A 19,042-nucleotide genomic window follows, 5' to 3' on the forward strand; every position below is an offset into this window, starting at 1 on the left:
CACCTTTCTGAACCTCTTAATTGGCTTTAGGGTTAGATCCCTTTCCTCAGCAATTATGACCTGGATTTTATTGGTTTACAGCTAATCAGTGCCCATGTGATAAGCCTCTCCAGACCACTCAGTAGCTAGCTGCAACTCTGGGACCGATGTTATAATTACAGTGAGATTGTCAATAAATGCTTGGATTGGTGGCTGACAGACCCCAGACCTGGACAATTAGCCTCTGCATTCCACCTCTGATAATTTAGCCAGCATGTTCATAGCCATGGCTAAAAGGTTGACTGATACTGTGCATCCAGTGATTATCTCCTTCTCCAATCAATGCCAGTCTGATGTAACAGTCCCAGAGGTTATTCTGACTCTGAAATCACTGAATCCCCACAAATGCTCCTATATTTCAACACTTCCAATAACAAGATGTTTCAGTCTTTCGGGTAAAATAAAGCAAGCAAACATAAAACAGGAAGAATATTTACATTTTATTTAAACAAAGATGACATTATCACACAAATGCACACAGTGTACATTGCAACAAATAAAATTGGACACCTGTACCCAGAGTCAAATCCTATTCAACACGTGCAGGCAAGCAGCCAGTCAACACACGTTTTGTTGAAGGGGGGCAGGGTTTCTGTAGATACACCACCACACACTTTTATTGGGTCATAAGTGATGATTGAGAGGAATTATTCTTGTATGATTCGAGGCATTGATTTTTTTGGAAAATCCTGCATAGTACTGTAGATGTTTATTAAAAAGAGCATTTTAAAGAAGTAAGACAGTTGGTGTTAATGATAAGTCGGTGATATCTGAACAGGAACTAGTGCTGTTTCATACTGTGTCTCAGCTGTAGGCAGGAAGCAACTACTGTTTTGTGGCTTTGAAAAAAAATGTGTTAAAGTGTGATGAAGTGCAACACATGCAGTAAGCAGTAGTGCTGCCTATCTACATCTATACCAGTCCTCCTGAGCCTGAATGCTTCTCTGTGTTTGACCAGGATGTTGAAACTAACACCTAGACTGTTTTTTGGTGAGTAAAACTTGCTTAAAATGAAACTGTTGTTACTGGCTTTATGTGGCTATGTGAGCTGTACTTTTCTTATGGCTATATCATAACTACAGTATATCAAGGGCAGCAGGACACTAAACTCAGTCTGTTCACATTCAGATTCAGATTATACAACTGTGAAGGTTCTTAAACTGAACTAAATGCTTTGTTACATCCTGTAGGAGCCAACTATAGCAGTGGTATTAATGACAAGTTTACAATTCACTAAAAATGTTAACTTCTATGTAAGAGTAATGCATGGGTATTTAGTTACTGTTGCTATTTACTGTTGAGGTTTCCATTCTTGCTCAGTAGTTTTAGGACATTACATGTTATCAATGAGATAAACTTGTTCTTATATACATGTATTGTTTATTGTGAATCCTTCATGATTCAGATTGTCTCTGAATCCATTGCAACCATGGTGGCCTCCGCCACTACCAATATATACTAATTTATACCAATATATAGAGAGGAAATATCTGAATTGAACAATTGAGAATGATTATTGCAGAAAAAATGCAGGTTTGACATCATTAAAAAATATACTATACAGTAAATATGTTCATGACCTACTACATAATTTATTGGTAATAGCTCAGAAGTAAAGTGCTTATATTTAAAAGTGAGACTTGTACCCTTTTATATGTGTTTCTTGAGTGATGCAGCTTTTGTTCCTTTCACATTATGGTTTTATTTTAAGAAGAAGTAAAAATACCAGAAAGAGAAAGAGGAAGTGGTCCAACATGGGCAAGCAGTATGAAGCGTTTCTGTACACTGTGGTTTTTAGTTCTCTGTTAACTGCTCTGTTTTTGTCTCATTAATAGGAGCATACTACAGAAAAAGCTTTGCTTTTTCACTCTGATGCATTTTCTAAAATTGAGTTCTAAAAAACAGTTTGTCTGTATTCAGATTTTAGAAGAAGAAGGAAGACTTTCACATTTCAGTTTAGAGATTCATGATTTTCTTTCATTACAATAGGAACTTAAATCAGAAAAAGGCATTTTTTATCTCAGCACTTTTCAGCTTATATAATGAGCCATGTTGTGTTTTTTCTTTCCTATAGTCTTTCTTCTCCTCACTTCAACTTCAACTGCTGCAGGTCAGTCCATTTCCCTGTGTGATGCATAAAATCATTTTAGACTATGAGAATTTATGTTTTGTGAAATTTTGCACATTATGTCTTTTGTGCCTTATAGGTCAGCAGATCAGATTAGCTGGATCTGGGTCCACTCGGTGCTCTGGAAGAGTTGAAGTCTATCATAACAATGCTTGGGGAACAGTATGTGATGATGGCTGGGACTTAAATGATGCTAAAGTGGTTTGCAGACAGCTGGGCTGTGGGACATCACTCAGTGCCCCTGGATCAGCTCACTTTGGTCAAGGAACAGGACAAATCTGGCTTGATGATGTGAGTTGTTCAGGCAGTGAAAAGTCTCTAACTGAGTGTCAACATAACGGATTTGGGACACACAACTGTGGACATGAAGAGGATGCTGGTGTTGTCTGTTCAGGTAAGAAAACCTTTGAATTAAGTATTTAGAATAATTGTACACATTGATTTTTAACAGCTTTTTCACCCAGTCAGTGACTTGTGATGTGTGTCAACACAAACCAGCTGCTAACCACTGTCTGCAGCATGTTCTCAGAATCTAAAAGTAGAATAACAAGTGTGAAATGTTGCTTAATCCACTGTTCATGAAACTGTGTAAGTGTTGATGTCAATCAAGCATTTGATAACTCTAAAAAGCATTATATCTTACTGGCAGTTGATTATAGTTATTTGTTTATTCAACACTATTTGTCAATAATAATGGTTTTGGTAAAACTACTCTTAAGATAAACACACAAGAGAATCTTTTACTATCCAGTAATAGTTTTTCCTCTGTGTTCTGTATGTAGGTGTCAGATTAGCTGGATCTGGGTCCACTCAGTGCTCTGGAAGAGTTGAAATCTATTATGACAACACCTGGGGAACAGTCTGTGATGACGACTGGGACTTACAGGATGCTGAGGTTGTCTGCAGAGAGTTGAACTGTGGGACAGCTGTTAATGCCCCTCAATCAGCTCACTTTGGTGAAGGAACAGGACAAATCTGGCTTGATGATGTGAGGTGTTCAGGCAGAGAAATGTCTCTAACTAAGTGTCAACACAGAGGATTTGGGATAGAGGACTGTGGACATGGAGAGGATGCCAGTGTTGTATGTTCAGGTGAGAAAGCCTTTTAATGACTTATAATAATGTACTGTAAAATATAATAGAAGATTGGTAGTCTGAGGGGCCATATTACACAATGCTGTTAACTTTAATATCATATGAGTCTTAGATACAAAGACACTAAGTTGCAGTTTGACTCTTTACTAATTTAACAGAAAAGCTACACTGACAAGATATTTACAAAGTCTGCACAATGTTAAGCTGACATTTAGGAAAACCAAGCAGTTCTCCAAAGTGAACCAATATAGAAAGTGATTCATTGTTACTGTTTAGAAACACTGTTAAAGGAATGCTTGAAGTATCACCCAAATCACATTATTAACAAGTAATAAACAGTTTGAGACTCAAATAGTAAAATTTATAAATAGCAAACATATGATAAAAGTTCAAAGGTACATGCTTTTTTCTGTTTTTTCTGTTATTGATATACTGTTGTTGGATGTCTGTTAAAAATGGTCAAACCTGAGGAGAACAAGTCAGTCCTGAATGCTTCATTTACAGTCACCTATACTCCCTCCTCATGGTGATGTCAGATTATTCACGCTTGCCAACAAACAGCCAAACAAACAGTCATCTCTTCTGTAGCCTTGGTTGCTCAGATTGTTGCTAAGGTCTTTTCATGTGTTGTTCACGTCGTCCAAGCTCGAACATTTACGGATGCATTTGAGAAGTTTACATTTTGATTAAAGAATGAGAAAAAGAAGGGAAATCCTGCTACTTCTACAACAGAGTGTTCTCATTAGGAGTGGGGTCTTAAAAAGAATATCAAAAGAATGTCTTTTCTTTCAAGATTTTTTTTATTGAATTTTCCTTGGTTGCACATTGACATCAAATTAACAAAGCACAATTGTGAATTTGGTCCAAAACATCCATAGTATAGGCAAACATTTATGCTAAAACTGAATGCCTTGAATCAACTTGATTACTCTGCTTTTTTTTTCTCAGTGGATCTCCCAAAGCCCAGCATCTCCATGAATCCTGCTGGTGAGGTTAGCTGGGGTCAGAGCATCAGCATCACTTGTTCAGTCTCAATTCAGCTTTTAGGTGGAACATTCATTCTGAAGAAGACATCAAGTTCATTCAGAAAGACCCAATCATCAAGTACCAACTCTGCTACCTTCAGCATCCGTAACGTGAACTTTGATAATGAGGGATCGTACCAGTGTCAGTATGAGAAAAGCATTTCAAGTCGATCGTTCAGCTCCCTACTGAGTGACTCTGTCAGACTCTCTGTTACTGGTAAGATCCAGGTCCTGCACTTATTTTATTCTCTTGTTTGTAGAAGAAGAAAGGAATCAAGAGTTATCAAGAGTGCAGAGTATATCGCTCAGATCAGTGGCATCCCATTTAAAACTAATATTTTGTTGATTTTTCAGTGACCTTCCCAAAGCCCAGCATCTCCATGAATCCTGCTGGTGAGGTTAGCTGGGGTCAGAGCATCAGCATCACTTGTTCAATCTCAACTCAGCATTTAGGTGGAAAATTCATTCTGAAGAAGACCTCAGACTCATTTAGAATGACCCAATCAACAAGTACCAACTCTGCTTCCTTCAACATCCGTAACGTGAACTTTGATAATGAGGGATCGTACCAGTGTCAGTATGCGAAAAGCATTTCAAGTCGATCGTTCAGTTCCCCACTGAGTGACTCTGTCAGACTCTCTGTCAATGGTAAGAAAAAAAATCTATATAATACAATAACTCTTAAAGCCAAAACGAGAATCACACAACAGTATACCGCAGCACACCATCAAAAACCTCATCAAATCTGTCACATCACTAGATAAAAGGCGTTATGCTCTACCAACAAATCAATGCCATGCAATGTGATGCAATCAATTTCAGAAATGTGTTAGAAAAAGTTATTGTTAAAATAACTCAAATATACTGCATAACTGGCTACAGTAATGTATATCACTAGAAACTAGAAACACACTGACACAGAATTCAGTAAGTTTGTGTAGCTGATGAGAAGCTAAAATGATGCATAATTAAGAAACAAAAGAACAGAGAGGAATCTGCAATGTTTTAGTATAATGTAATTGCAACTGGAATGCTGCTGTACCTGCTGTTCAGGTCAATGAAGGTTAGGGTTATTGTTAATGTGTTTCATGTGTTAAACTGTGAACATTGTAAATGGAACAGCAAAAATTAAATTTAAAAGCCCTCTAAATATGTTCACACATATTACTTTTATGAATTATGTTTACTTTTTTCTCTTTTCATTATTTTATTACAATAATAGTAGAATAGAATAGTAATACATAACACAATTCATTTTAATAATGACTTCATGGTTTTCACAGCAAATCAAATTTGTTGATTGAATGAACCACAAAAACATCTACGATTATTCCAGTGTCAAAGCACAGCTCTAATTCAAAATCATAGTATCATCACTTATCCTCTCTGTTCTTTGTTTGTTGTATGTTTTTTTCTCTTTTAATCTTGAAAAATTGCATTCAGATCAGTCTCACGAATTGTGATGCTTGAATATGCAAAGTTCAGAATGAATCTTATCTTTGCTGATTTAAAAGTTGCACAGTTTTCAAAATGTTGAAAATGATGTTTGCCCTTTTGTACCCAGTGCCACTGCAGCAGCCCAATATCTCCCTGACATCTCCTAATCGAGGACTGGTCTGGGGTCCTGAAGGTGCAGAGGTCACTAGGGGCTACAGCTTTGTCTTGACCTGCTCCATTAACTCCAACTATCATGAAGGCCGTTTCTTGCTCATCTTCTCTGGCTCCTACATCACCACCAAGCCAGCAGTCAACCTCTCAGCTTCCTTTAACTTCCCTGTAGCTGAGTATGAACATGAGGGCAACTACAGCTGTGTGTATGAAGTCACTCTGTCCAGACGGGACTTCAGGTCACCAGAGACGGCACCGATTATTGTCATCATTAAATGTAAGTAGACAGTAGAATTTAAACAAAGCATTGTTATATTTTATGAACATCACTGAAAGATACATTTGCCAATTATATGACAACGGTCCTCTAAACTTGTATGAATCATACAACCTGATGCTGACTGACAGTGGTGTTAATTACTTTCCACACTTCTTCACTGGAGGACAAAGTGTGTGGTTTTCACATACACACTGTAATCATCAACCACCAAAGTTTTGGTTCAGGCACAGTTTCTTTCTATTTCTCCTCCCACCACACACACACAAACAAGCCTTGATATATACAGTATATGAGAAAAAGACATTGAGACCGACAGAGAGAGAAACCGGAACACACAAAACAGAACATGGATGAGCATGAAAACGAAACTAAGAGAGGAAACAGACTTCAAGTTCAATGAACCTGTGTCTAAGGACAGAGTTTGTCATGTGCTGTACTGATTGTAAAGCATTTTAGAGTCCTGACTTTAATTTCTTTGACTGTAATGTTACGTGATTGTTTTTCATAAAAAAAGGGGGAAAATATGTTAAGTTAATGAAGGTCTTTCCTGGATTAAATCTTGTGTTATTAACAGCAGCCAAATGGTACACTTTAGGAACTGCCTCTCTGAACCCCTCTTGTGAAAGACTAGGATCCACCAATTAACATACTCTAACAAAACAGTTTATGCTCTGTTCAGAGCAGTGGCTTTCAAAGTGGGGCCTGGAGACCTCCAGAGATCCTTAAGGGGGTATCAGGAAGTCACCAGCAAAAAGGAGAATTTTCTTTTCTTTATAATGTTATCCATAGGTAACACGATGACAGAATGTATGAATATTTTGGTGATGGGTTTTTCTACATTTTCTGTAATAAAACACATAGAAGTAAACATCTTTTCAGAGGGCAGATCCTGGGACAAAATCTTTTCAAATAGAGGTTTGTGGTCCAATGTGTGTCAGTTTAGGGATCCTTGATGTGAAGAAGTTTGAGAACCACTCACTGTTGGGGAATTAAAATGCAAGTGTATGCAGATGATGCAGGTTTGTCATAAAAGATGGGAACAAGAGCAACAAACACATTTAGAATATCTCCAAATTGTTGACTGCTTCCTCATTGCACCCACATACTACATTGCCTTACAATTGTCGATATGTATGATTTTTGTAAAGGTTTATCCACATATGAAATTTTAAAGGTAGTAAATGTCAACGGAAAACATGTGAGTGGATGCAAAAACACGCAGGCTCACTTTATGCAGCACTGACACAAGCACAGAAACTCAGTTTTCTGAAAAGAAAGAATCATTCATGTGTGAATAAAACATGTGAATGACACAGTTGTGTGTGAAACCCAATGTGTTAACCATAACTGACTATGATGTTATTTCCTCCTATAGTCCCTTTGTTGCTGCTGGTGTCCTCAGTAGCTGCTGGGAGTCTGCTGCTGTTCCTGCTGGTCTTGCTGGTTTTCTTTCTGGTCTGCAGGAGAAGACGACGAGCCAAACATCCCATAGCCATTGCCATGAGTCCAGGTCTGTGTTCACCAGAACACACAATTCCTTCATTTTTAATACACACTTTAGTCCAAGGAATTTCGTTCTGTTAACAAACTGATTTCACATTCATGGCATGCTTGTGTTTCAGTGGCTTTCAGTGTTGTGAACCATTATGAAGGTGTTGAAGAGGAGGAAGGGGATGAGGAGGAAGACTATCAGAACATTGAGGCAGTGTACAGCGAGAAGAAACTCAAAGAAGATGAAGATGAGGAGGACGGGGAAGACTATGAGAACATTGATTCAATGTACACTGAGAAAAAACTCACAGATGATGAAGATGAGGAGGACGAGGAAGACTATGAGAACATTGAGCCAGTGTACAATGAGAAAAAACTCAGAGAGCAAGCGGGGGTAGCGGAGAAGGAGGACAGTGATGATGAGGAGCCAGAGAGTGACGAAGATCATGATTATGAGGATGTGGCCAAAGAGACAGATTACATAAAAGTGGAGGAGGACACTGTAGAGGACAACAGAGAGGAAGAAGAAGAAGAAGAAGAAGAAGAAGAAGAAGAAGAAGAAGAAGAAGAAGAAGAAGAAGAAGAAGAAGAAGAAGAAGAAGAAGAAGAAGAAGAAGAAGAAGAAGAAGAAGATGAATTCAGTGATGATGAAGATGACTATGAAAATGTGGGCTAAACTGATTATTTTGGGAACAAACTGTACATAGAACAACAGGATATTTATCAAAACCTCTGAGGTTACCACACGTCAACAGTATTACAGTGCTGACTATGAATACAGGACTGAACTGCAAACGTTTTTACCTAATGTTGGAACTATTAAGACAGTGAGGTAAATGAAAAATGGCTGGAGCAGATAAATACTGAACGAGAAGAATGCAGATCTATGCAATGTGTGTCTGTGGGGCATTTATAGTCTCAGTTTTCTTTAAGATGCATAGAGAGAATAGTATAGTGAGAATAAGGACACTCCTACATATTTGTTTATTTTATTGTCTCAGATCCCTATAATGTATTGGTCATGTTATGTGTTTGATGTAGTCATTATGCTCCAACTAGATTACACAGACATTGGACATTGTTGATGTAGTAACTAAGTTTCACCATAAGATGGAGTTTCTGCTTTGTGATTGCTATATGTCAGGAGAATCCTTATGCAGGAAACACACTGAAGAGTGGCGAAAAGCGACCTGCGGTGAGTTGCCATGCAATCTCTATGTAAACTCGCAGCGGCTGCACTTGGACAGCGGCGGTGTGTTTATATTCCACTTTAAAAGACAACACACTGAACGACTGAGTATAGTTATATGAGATTTATACATTTACAATAATAGGCAATCAATAAAAAAAAATATGAATAATTAATAAAACAATATGAATAAGAAAAATAAGGATGTGGCTACAATAATTCAATGAATGGGAAGATGATGATGAATGGTGAATTTGAAGGAGGTTTTGTGATTTATCTTAACAGTATTGAAACTGAAATCAACTTTGATTTAATATTTTAATTTAATTTAATTTAATTTAATTTAATTTAACTCCTAATATCACACCAGCCCGATCATATAAGAGAAATGTTTCAGTCCACTTTGCTAGGAGATGGAAAGCATCAGCGGTCTGTATGTCAGAGCCTTTGTGGTGCTTAACCGGAGGGAGGTATGGTCAGCTGGCTTGTTGTGGCTGCTCGGTTTGGCAGCGGCTGCTGGTCTCACAGGTTGAACTCTTTGCTGTAGAAAGGCTAGCACGCCTGGTGCGGTGGTTTTGAGGGTGGTGATGAAGGAGCGGGTCTAATTAACTGTTATCTCATTGCTCAAGACATTTCAGAGAGTCAACAGTGGCAACACGTCAAACTCCGAAAAAATTGTCAAACAGACAAAACTGATCAAAAATCAAAAGGAAGTATTTAACTTCTGTAGTTGACTTAGCTTGAACTGGTCTAAAAGTAATACTGAGCTTTCCGTGCACGCAGCTCACAGGAACAAAAATTAAGGACTTGGCAAAACTACATAAGCTGAGCACTCAACTCTATATTTTCAGAAAGAAAGTAAAAGGCCGCCTTTTATTCTTTAATGCCACTTTGAGTTTCCTCATGGTCTTTACTGGGAATACACAGTCCACACAAAATTGTATACAGTATATCTGTCACCACATAGTTGAGCTCATCAAAATCCCTGCAAGTGTCAATAAAGGTATCCCATGTTGTACAGTCAAAGCACTAAGCCTAAGCAGTTAGGCACTCCTAACTAAGTTATTGTGTCTTATGTTACATCTGCAGCACCCTTGGTGTTAGCACAGGGATAGACATATACTGTACAACAGTGACAAACAATTGTCCAAACTCCCTGGGCAGGTAGAAAGGCCTAAATGAAAGGGATAAGAGCTCAATGTCTACTCAAATGTAAACTCAAACTACTCCACACATTGTTTTTGCCCGTTACCTATGAATCATGATCCAGTCTTATAGGGTCCTCTGAACCCTGTGATCCGAAGTGTAGAGTTGTCAATCGGAGCAGACAGTTACTTGGGGAGAGAACAGGTGTTTGCTAAAGTCACTGTTGGTGGACTGCTGCCATGCACAACCCCCGAATTGCACGATGGGCCCTCCACCTTCTTCCTGGTGTTTTTGCTTCTCTCCTGCAGTCCTCAAGCAAATCAAGTGTAAGGTTATCGCCATGATGGCGCTCCCTCAACTCCCTCAACTCCCAGAGTTGATAACGTCTGTAGCAGATAATGCCCCTGGCTGGGGCAGTCTGCTGAAGCCTCTCTGCTGTGTTTGCAGCTACTGTTTGACTCAGAAAAAGTAAAAAGTAGATCACAAAACATGTTGCATACAAGATCACTGTTAAATACATTTTGATTGTATCCAATTGTTCCGACTCCCAGCACCTACAGACCTGCAGCTGATGTTTGAATTAAAACAAACAAGGGCGCAGTAGTGTATGTGTATTTAGTTAGTGCTGCTATATCCTGTCGAGGTTTACATTTTTGCACAGTAGTTTTATGACAGTTCATGTTATCAGTGAGCTGAACTTGGGCTTATATACATGTATTTTTTACTGTGAATCCCTCATGATTCAGATTGTCTCTGAATCCATGGCAGACTGTGCCAATAGCAATATAAAGAGAAATTACGAACAAGCAAACTAATCTGACATGCCACAGGCAGAAGAGAAAGTATGCACACTAGGAGGTAATCTGAAGAAAATGATGAGGAACTTGTGGCCATTTCACATCCCAACCCAGTTGTCACAGTCAATAGTTGCTGCTTTCATACAGTTGAAGGAAGTATGCATGCATAATTTAGAGAAAAAAATGTGTCACAAAAGGAACTCAATTAACGAACAGCAGATGCTCATGGCTCCAGAGAAGAGGAAGTGAAAATTCTAACGATAAAATGCAACCATATGTGTACATGTTTGAAGATCATTTATCGTGGTTATATGTTAAACAGGAAAGACTTTAGAGCAACCATCTTGAGTTTTGGGTCATTTTGTCTAATGTCTAATGCTGATTAGGTTACACAGAATGAGAGCTGCTACCATCCATATGTACAAGAAAGTTTGTATGTTCTCAGTCATTCACTAGTAGTGTCCAACCAAACATAATGCTGCTTGTATCCAATCAGATTCCTTGTATTCTATGTATGTAACTCATTGTATTTACATTCTCTAATCATCTCTTTCTATGTTGTTGTTATAGTTATATATGTAATGGACTCCACCAGTCCATTAAATTGAATACATAGACTTTAGGAACTGACATGAAACAATGCATGCATATTATCAATCATTTCTATCAGGATCCTTGGAAGAACTGCGTGCTAGTAGATCCAGGTGTTAAACTTGCCCAGGGGTCCAGACAGTCTACTGCCACCAGATGTTTCTCAAGCTCTTGCACAGTTTATTTGATGGATTCTGTGTCCTTCAACCAAAAAAAAACTGTTGAACACCTTTCCAAGCCTCTTAATTGGCTTCCCTGAGATGGACGGAATCTGAGTGCCTGCTACGGAAAGGTGAAACTGGTCAGCCACCTTCCCTTTCCTCAGCAATAATGACCCGGATTTTGTTCATTTAAAGCTAATCCGTGCCCATGTGATAAGCCTCTCCAGACAACTCAGTAGGAACTAGTGGTATTTTATTCTTACTGTTTCCCAGTTATAAGCGGGAAGCTACGATCTTTGTAGATTTGAAAAAAAGTGTTAAAGTGTTGGATTGATGATGTGCAGTAAAACATGCAGTAAGCAGTAGTGCAGCCTATTTGCACCTATACCAGTCCTCCTGAGCCTGAATGCTTCTCTGTGTTTGACCAGGATGTTGAAACTAACACCTAGACTGGTTTTTGGTGAGTAAAATTAGATTAAAACACTGCTGTTACTGGCAGTGTGTGGTTATGTGACCTGTAATTCTCTTATGGCTATATCTAGCCTAACTACAGAATACCAACCTCAGTCTGTTCGGATTCAGATCAAATAATACAACTGTGAAGGTTCTTAAACTGAACTAAATGCTTTTATTACATCCTGTAGGAGCCATCTACAACAGTGGTATTAATCAAAAGTTTACTTCGCTAAAAATGTTAAGATGTATGTAAAAGTAACATATCTGTATGCATGCATAATTTAGAGAAAATAAATGTCTGAGTAAAGGAAATCAATTAACAGACATCAGTTTCTCATGGCGCCAGAGAAGAGGAAGTGAGAATTTCTAACAAACCATATTTGTACATGTTTGAACATCAGCATGTTTGTTTACAAGCCTCATGCATGAGTATCATTCATCATGTAATGTTAAACAGGAAACACTTTAGAGCAACCATCTTGAGTTTTGGGTCATTGTGTCTAATGTCAAATGCTGATTAGGTTACACAGAATGAGAGCTGCTACCATCCATATGTACAAGAAAGTTTATATGTTCTCAGTCATTCACTAGTAGTGTCCAACCAAACATAATGCTGCTTGTATCCAATCAGATTCCTTGTATTGTGTGTGTGTAACTCATTTTATTTACATTCTGTAATTATCTCGTTCTACATTGTTATAGTTTTTAATGGACTCCACCAGTCCATTAAATTGAATACATAGACTCTAGGCCTCTGCACTCCACCTCCGATGATTTAGCCAGCATGTTCATAGCCATGGCAAAAAGGTTGACTGATACTGTGCATCAGGTGATTATCTCCTTCTCCAATCAATGCCAGTCTAATGTGACAGTCCCAGAGGTTACTCTGACCCTGATATCACTGAATCCCCACAAATGCCCCTATATTGCAACACTTGCGGCAATAGTCATTCCCGTCATTTGGGTAATTTGCCTATACCCAGAGGTGACGCCTATTCAATATGGTTACGCACGCACCCACTCATCACACATTTTGTGTGAGGCGGAGGACAGGGTTTCTGTAGATATGTACAGCACCACACATTTTAGTGGGTCATAAGTGATGATTGAGAGGGATTATTTTTGTATGAATCAATACATTTAAAAATAAATCCTGCATAGTACATGTTTTTCTTTGAAGAGCTGAGGTTTGTGATAATGACGAGTTTGTAATATCTGAACAGGAAGTAGAGCTGTTTTATTCTTACTTATTTCCAACTGTAGGAGAGAAGCAACTACCGTCTTTGTGTATTAAAGTGTTGGGATGATGAAGTGCAGTAACACATGCAGTAAGCAGTAGAGCTGCCTATCTACATCTATACCAGTCCTCCTGAGCCTGAATCCTTCTCTGTGTTTGACCAGTATGTTGAAAGTAGGTGTTGTCTACTGTGAATAATTCATAATTCAGTGCAACCATGGTGGACTCCAACACTAACAATTTAATCCACTATATAGAATAGAATAGAATAGAATGGAATAGAAAGTCTTTATTGTCATTGTACAAAGCACAGCGAAATTGAGATGCTGTCTTTAAAGTACAGAAACAAAAATAAATAAATAATTGCCATTATTTAATGCAGTTTAGTGCATTTATGGCTTTAGCGTAAAAGCTGTTTTGAAATCTATTTGTGCGTACTCTCAATGTCCTGTAGCGTTTGCCTGAGGGCAGCAGCTCAAACAGCGAGTGTCCTGGATGAGATGAGTCCCTGAGAATATGGCGAGCTTTCCTGAAACAGCGGGAACTGTACAGGTCTTTCAGGGAGGGGAGAGGGCAGCCGATGATCTTCTGGGCTGTGTTGATGACCCTCTGGAGCGCTATCCTCTCTGCAGCTGTGCAGCTGGAGAACCACACACACATGCAGTAGGTCGAAATGCTCTCAATGAAGCAACAATAAAAGGACACAAGCAATTTTTGTGAGAGTTGGCTGAGTACTCTCAGGAAGTACAATCTCTGCTGTGCCTTCTTAATGATAGCAGTGGTGTTGATGCTCCAGGTCAGGTAATCCTCCATGTGAACTCCCAGGAACCGGAAGTCTGTGACCCTCTCCACACAGTCCTCGCCGATGAACAGGGGCGGAGTGTCGGTTTTATTTCTCCTGTAGTCTATGACCAGCTCCTTTGTCTTGGTAGTGTTCAGTGCCATGTTGTTTTCTGTGCACCACACTGACAACTGCTCCACCTCGTCCCAATATGCAGACTCATCCCCCCCCAGAGATGAGCCCCACCACAGTGGTATCATCAGCGAACTTGATGATGCTGTTGCTGGAGTGGACGGGTGCAGTTGTGGGTGTAGAGGGTGTAGAGGAAATATCTGAATTGAAATATATTGAATGACTATTGCAGAAAAAAATGCAGATTGACTCCATTCAAAATGATCAAGGATTATAACATTAAGTAAATATACTATACAGTAAATATTTTGATGACATACTACATCATTTATTGGTAATAACTCAGTGGTACGGTGTTAGTACAGTGCTCCATTTTATACACATATATGTTGCTTGAGTGATTTAAGAAGAAGAAAATAAAAACAAAACCAGAAAGAGAAAGAGGAAGTTGTTCAGGAAGGGCAAGGGGGGTGAAGTGTTTCTGTACACAGCAGTTTTTAGTTTTCTGTTGCTATTTGACTCTGATGCATTTTCTAAAATTGTGTTCTAAAATCTGTATTCATATTTTAAAGGAAGGAGTACTTTCAGATTTCAGTTAAAAGATTCTTGATTTTCTTTCATTAAAATAGAAACTTAAATCAGAAAAAAGGCAATTTTTAGCTCAGCACTTTATTAAATGAAATGACAATGATTGTTTCTTGACTGGATTTAAAATATAATATCCTAATCATTTATTATTGTCAGATGTTCCTTTCTCAAAACTGAAATAAATGAAAAGCCAAGCTCACTTAAAGCTTGTTGACCATCATATTTGATTTTCAGTGTCCATTTCTTCAACAAACAGTGGTGTTTGACTATAAAATGAACATGGTCAGGCAGTTTATCAGATTTGTAATGAAAAATACCTGTTACATCCATTGATACAACCCTGTGTCCCATAGGTGTAAGCAGTATTTTTTCATAAAAACCTAATTATGTACAGGAAAATAAATAATTAATAATAATAGTAATCCTCTTTTGCAATGCAACAAAATGTTTTTAAACACATTTTACATCATTGGCTCCAACATATTTAGAAAAAAATCAAATTTTTTTCTCTTCATTTGATGTTTTAAAATGAAGTAATTCATTTAGGGAAGGAACTACTGTCTTGTGTTGGGGTGGTGAAGTGCAACACATGCAGTAAGCAGTAGAGCTGCCTAGCTTCATCTATACCAGTCCTCCTGAGTGCTTCTCTGTGTTTGACCAGGATGTTGAAACTAACACCTAGACTGTTTTTTGGTGAGTAAAATTAGCTTAATATGAAACTGCTTTTACTGGCTTTATGTGGCTATGTGAGCTGTATTTTTCTTATGGCTATATCATAACTACAGTATATCAAGGAGAGAATACCAACCTCAGTCCGTTCACATTCAGATTAGATTATACAACAGTGGAGATTCCTCAACTGAACTAATTGCTTTGTTACATCCTGTAGGATCCAGCTTCAAAAGTGGTCTTGAGTTTATTGCACTAAAAATGTTAACTTTAATGTAAAAGTAGTGTATGGGTTTTTAGTCATAAATGTTCAGTTTATTAGATGATTTTCTGCTCAGATATTTAGCTTGTAGCGACAAGTTTTCAAAATCGTAGTTTATAAAATCTGTAAATTTGCAGATTATAAGAGAAATTAAATTGGTGGAGACCAAATCAGGGCCCCCTTAGTTACTGCTGTTGAGGTTTCCATTCTTGCATTTTAGGATATTAGAAATGTTATCAATTAAATAAATGTGTTCTTACATAAATGTGTTGTTTACTGTGAATCCTTCATAATTCAGTTTGGCTCTGAATCCAGTGTGACCATGGTGGACTCTGACACTACCAGTATAAACCACTATATAGAGAGGAAACATCTGAATTGAAATATATTGAATTGCTGTTGCAGAAAAAATTCAGTCCATAAATAGTATCAAAAAATGGGGTTTAATTTCATTAAAAAATCTTACAGATTATAATTTTAAATTATATAGTAAATATAATATACAGTTAGTATGTTGACGACATACTACTTAATTTATATGTAATAACTCAAAAGTACCACACTTCTATTTGTATTAACAGTAAGAATTGCACTCAAAGAAGGGGATTTTTCAGATTTCAGTTTAAAAAATCTTGATTTTGTTTCTTTTAAATATAAATATAAATCAGGAAAATGGCAATTTTTATCTCAGTACTTTTCAGCTTATATAATGAGCCATGTTGTGTTTTTTCTTTCCTATAGTCTTTCTTCTCCTCACTTCAACTTCAACTGCTGCAGGTCAGTCCATTTCCCTGTGTGATGCAGAAAATCACTTCAGTCAATCAGAATTGACATGATTTGTGAAATGTTGCTTGTTATGTCTTTTGTGCCTGATAGATGGTCAGATCAGATTAGCTGGGTCTGGGTCCACTCAGTGCTCTGGAAGAGTTGAAGTCTTTTACAACAACACCTGGGGAACAGTATGTGATGACAGCTGGGACTTACAGGATGCTGAGGTGGTTTGCAGACAGCTGGGCTGTGGGACATCACTCAGTGCCCCTGGATCAGCTCACTTTGGTGAAGGAACAGGACAAATCTGGCTTGATGATGTGAGCTGTTCAGGCAGTGAAAAGTCTCTAACTGAGTGTCAACACAGAGGATTTGGAACACACAACTGTGGACATGGAGAGGACGCTGGTGTCATTTGTTCAGGTGAGACAACTGAATCAAGTATTAAGAAATAAACACACTTTAATTTTAAAAAGCCTTTTCACTTTCAGTCAGTGTGGCTTGTGATGTGTGTGAACACCTTTCACTGCTGGAAAACAGTTGCAAACCACTCTCTGCAGTATGTTCTCAGAGCAGAATGAAAAAGCAGAATAACAAGTGTGAAATGTTGCTTAATCCACTGTTCATGAAACTGTGATGTTAATGTAGATATTTGTTGAGCATTGATAACTGTGAAAATCATTATATCTTACTGGCAGTTGTGATTACAGTTATTTGTTTTTTTTAACACTGAGTGTCAATAATAATGGTTTTGGTAAAACTACTCTCAAGATAAAAACACAAGAGAAACTTGTTCTATCCAGTAATAGTTTGTCTTGTTCGTGTCAGCTGGTCGTATCAGATTAGCTGGGTCTGGGTCCACTCAGTGCTCTGGAAGAGTTGAAATCTATCATGACAACACCTGGGGAACAGTCTGTGATGACAGCTGGGACTTACATGATGCTGAGGTTGTCTGCAGAGAGTTGACCTGTGGGACATCACTCAGTGCCCCTCAATCAGCTGTTTTTGGTGAAGGAACAGGACAAATCTGGCTTGATGATGTGAGATGTTCAGGCAGTGAAATGTCTCTAACTAAGTGTCAACACAGTGGATTTGGGAAACACAACTGTGGACATGGAGAGGATGCTGGTGTTGTTTGTTCAGGTGAGAAAACATTTTAATCACTCATAATGATGTACAGTAATAATATAATAGATGATCAGCAGTCTGAGGGGCCATATTCCACAATGCTGTTTACTTTAATGTCTTGAGTCTACAAGGAAACACTAAGTTGCACAATGACACATAACTAATTTAACAGAAAAGCTACACTGACAAGATATTTACAAACTCTGCACAATGTTAAGCTGACATTTAGGAAAACCAAGCAGTTCTCCAAAGTGAACCAATATAGAAAGTGATTAATTGTTACTGTTTAGAAACGCTTTTAAAGTAATGCTACACTGACAGTCTATGAATAATAACGAGAAAAATAAGTGAAATCCTGCTACTACTACTGCATGTAACCTCTTGAGCTGTTGGAGGTTGGTTGAGACGTAGATTTGGGGAGCTAACCAATCAGAACGGAGTGTTCTCATTAGGAGGGGAGTCTAAAAGAAAAATTAACTAAAATGGCCTTTTTCAGGCTGAACTAGATAAATACAGACCTTTTTAGAATCTTAATATAGAGCTGAAAATGAGCAGAATATATCCCTTTATAAAACAAGAAAGAAAAGAATATCAATTTCAGCAGAACTTTATCCAATTACTTTTTGGAGAGGGCCTGACTCCTAAATGTAGAACCACAGGAAATGAATATCTTAAACCTCCAGTCAGGAACTTTTACAAAAAAATGATGTTTGTTACAAGCAATTATCAAACAAGTTCACACAATGGTGATCAAACCAGCTATCACCACCAGGTAAATCTGTCTGTATTTCATGCCTGTGTCAGCCAATCGTAGCCGAACGCCCCCCTTTACTCTCACATTGAACTACCCACCTCAAGCCTTAGGGGTACATGGGCCAGTAGCTATTTTACTACACAGTCCTTGATGGCTGTGGAGCACTAAGGACCAACTCAAGAGCCATTTTATACTGTCTCAACAAAACTACAATAATTTTTCTAATTCAGTATAATCCTCATTAACCAAAAAGATATTTCTATAACCAAAATAAACATACATTCCCTTTAAACTGATACTATCTTCTGTACCTTCAGTTATTGCTACAATTTAAATAATCTGTAATATTGCACATCATGTACATCTCATTCAACTGGCTTTCACTCCTAACAGTATAATTCTGACTGACAATAAGTTGTTTCAACTACCACCATCTTAGCCCTAATAATATTTTTATACCGTGGGAGTCCTATTACATAACTGCAAAGTCAAATATATGAAAATGATAGAACAAAACCGTTAAAATAACAAAAACAACATCGCTACATATAGTTCTCTTCTCCTTACTGGACCTGGTATTGCAGCGACACCTAGTGTCATAAGAAGGAAAGGCAATATTTTACCCACACATATTATCTGATGATATACTATCTTTTTTTTTTTTTTTAATAAAAAAATAAATGAGGGAAAAATATTTATGCTACTGAGTGTGGTGACT

General features: G+C 37.9%; 1 protein-coding gene across 1 annotated transcript in view; it reads left to right on the plus strand.

The window, feature by feature from the left end:
• The first annotated feature begins 950 nt into the window (after positions 1-950).
• The window catches only part of LOC134000055 (uncharacterized), a 91,244-nt gene continuing 73,152 nt past the window's right edge, over positions 951-19,042 (plus strand). Inside the window, exons 1-8 of the mRNA XM_062439362.1 lie at positions 951-1,029; positions 2,114-2,149; positions 2,247-2,561; positions 2,950-3,258; positions 4,210-4,503; positions 4,641-4,934; positions 5,851-6,171; positions 7,550-7,684. Of these exons, the coding sequence (XP_062295346.1) occupies positions 999-1,029; positions 2,114-2,149; positions 2,247-2,561; positions 2,950-3,258; positions 4,210-4,503; positions 4,641-4,934; positions 5,851-6,171; positions 7,550-7,684 (1,735 nt within the window). The 5' untranslated portion in view covers positions 951-998. The remainder of the gene's footprint in view (positions 1,030-2,113; positions 2,150-2,246; positions 2,562-2,949; positions 3,259-4,209; positions 4,504-4,640; positions 4,935-5,850; positions 6,172-7,549; positions 7,685-19,042) is intronic.

The sequence above is a fragment of the Scomber scombrus genome, chromosome 18, assembly GCF_963691925.1.
Source record: "Scomber scombrus chromosome 18, fScoSco1.1, whole genome shotgun sequence".
Lineage (NCBI taxonomy): Eukaryota > Metazoa > Chordata > Actinopteri > Scombriformes > Scombridae > Scomber > Scomber scombrus.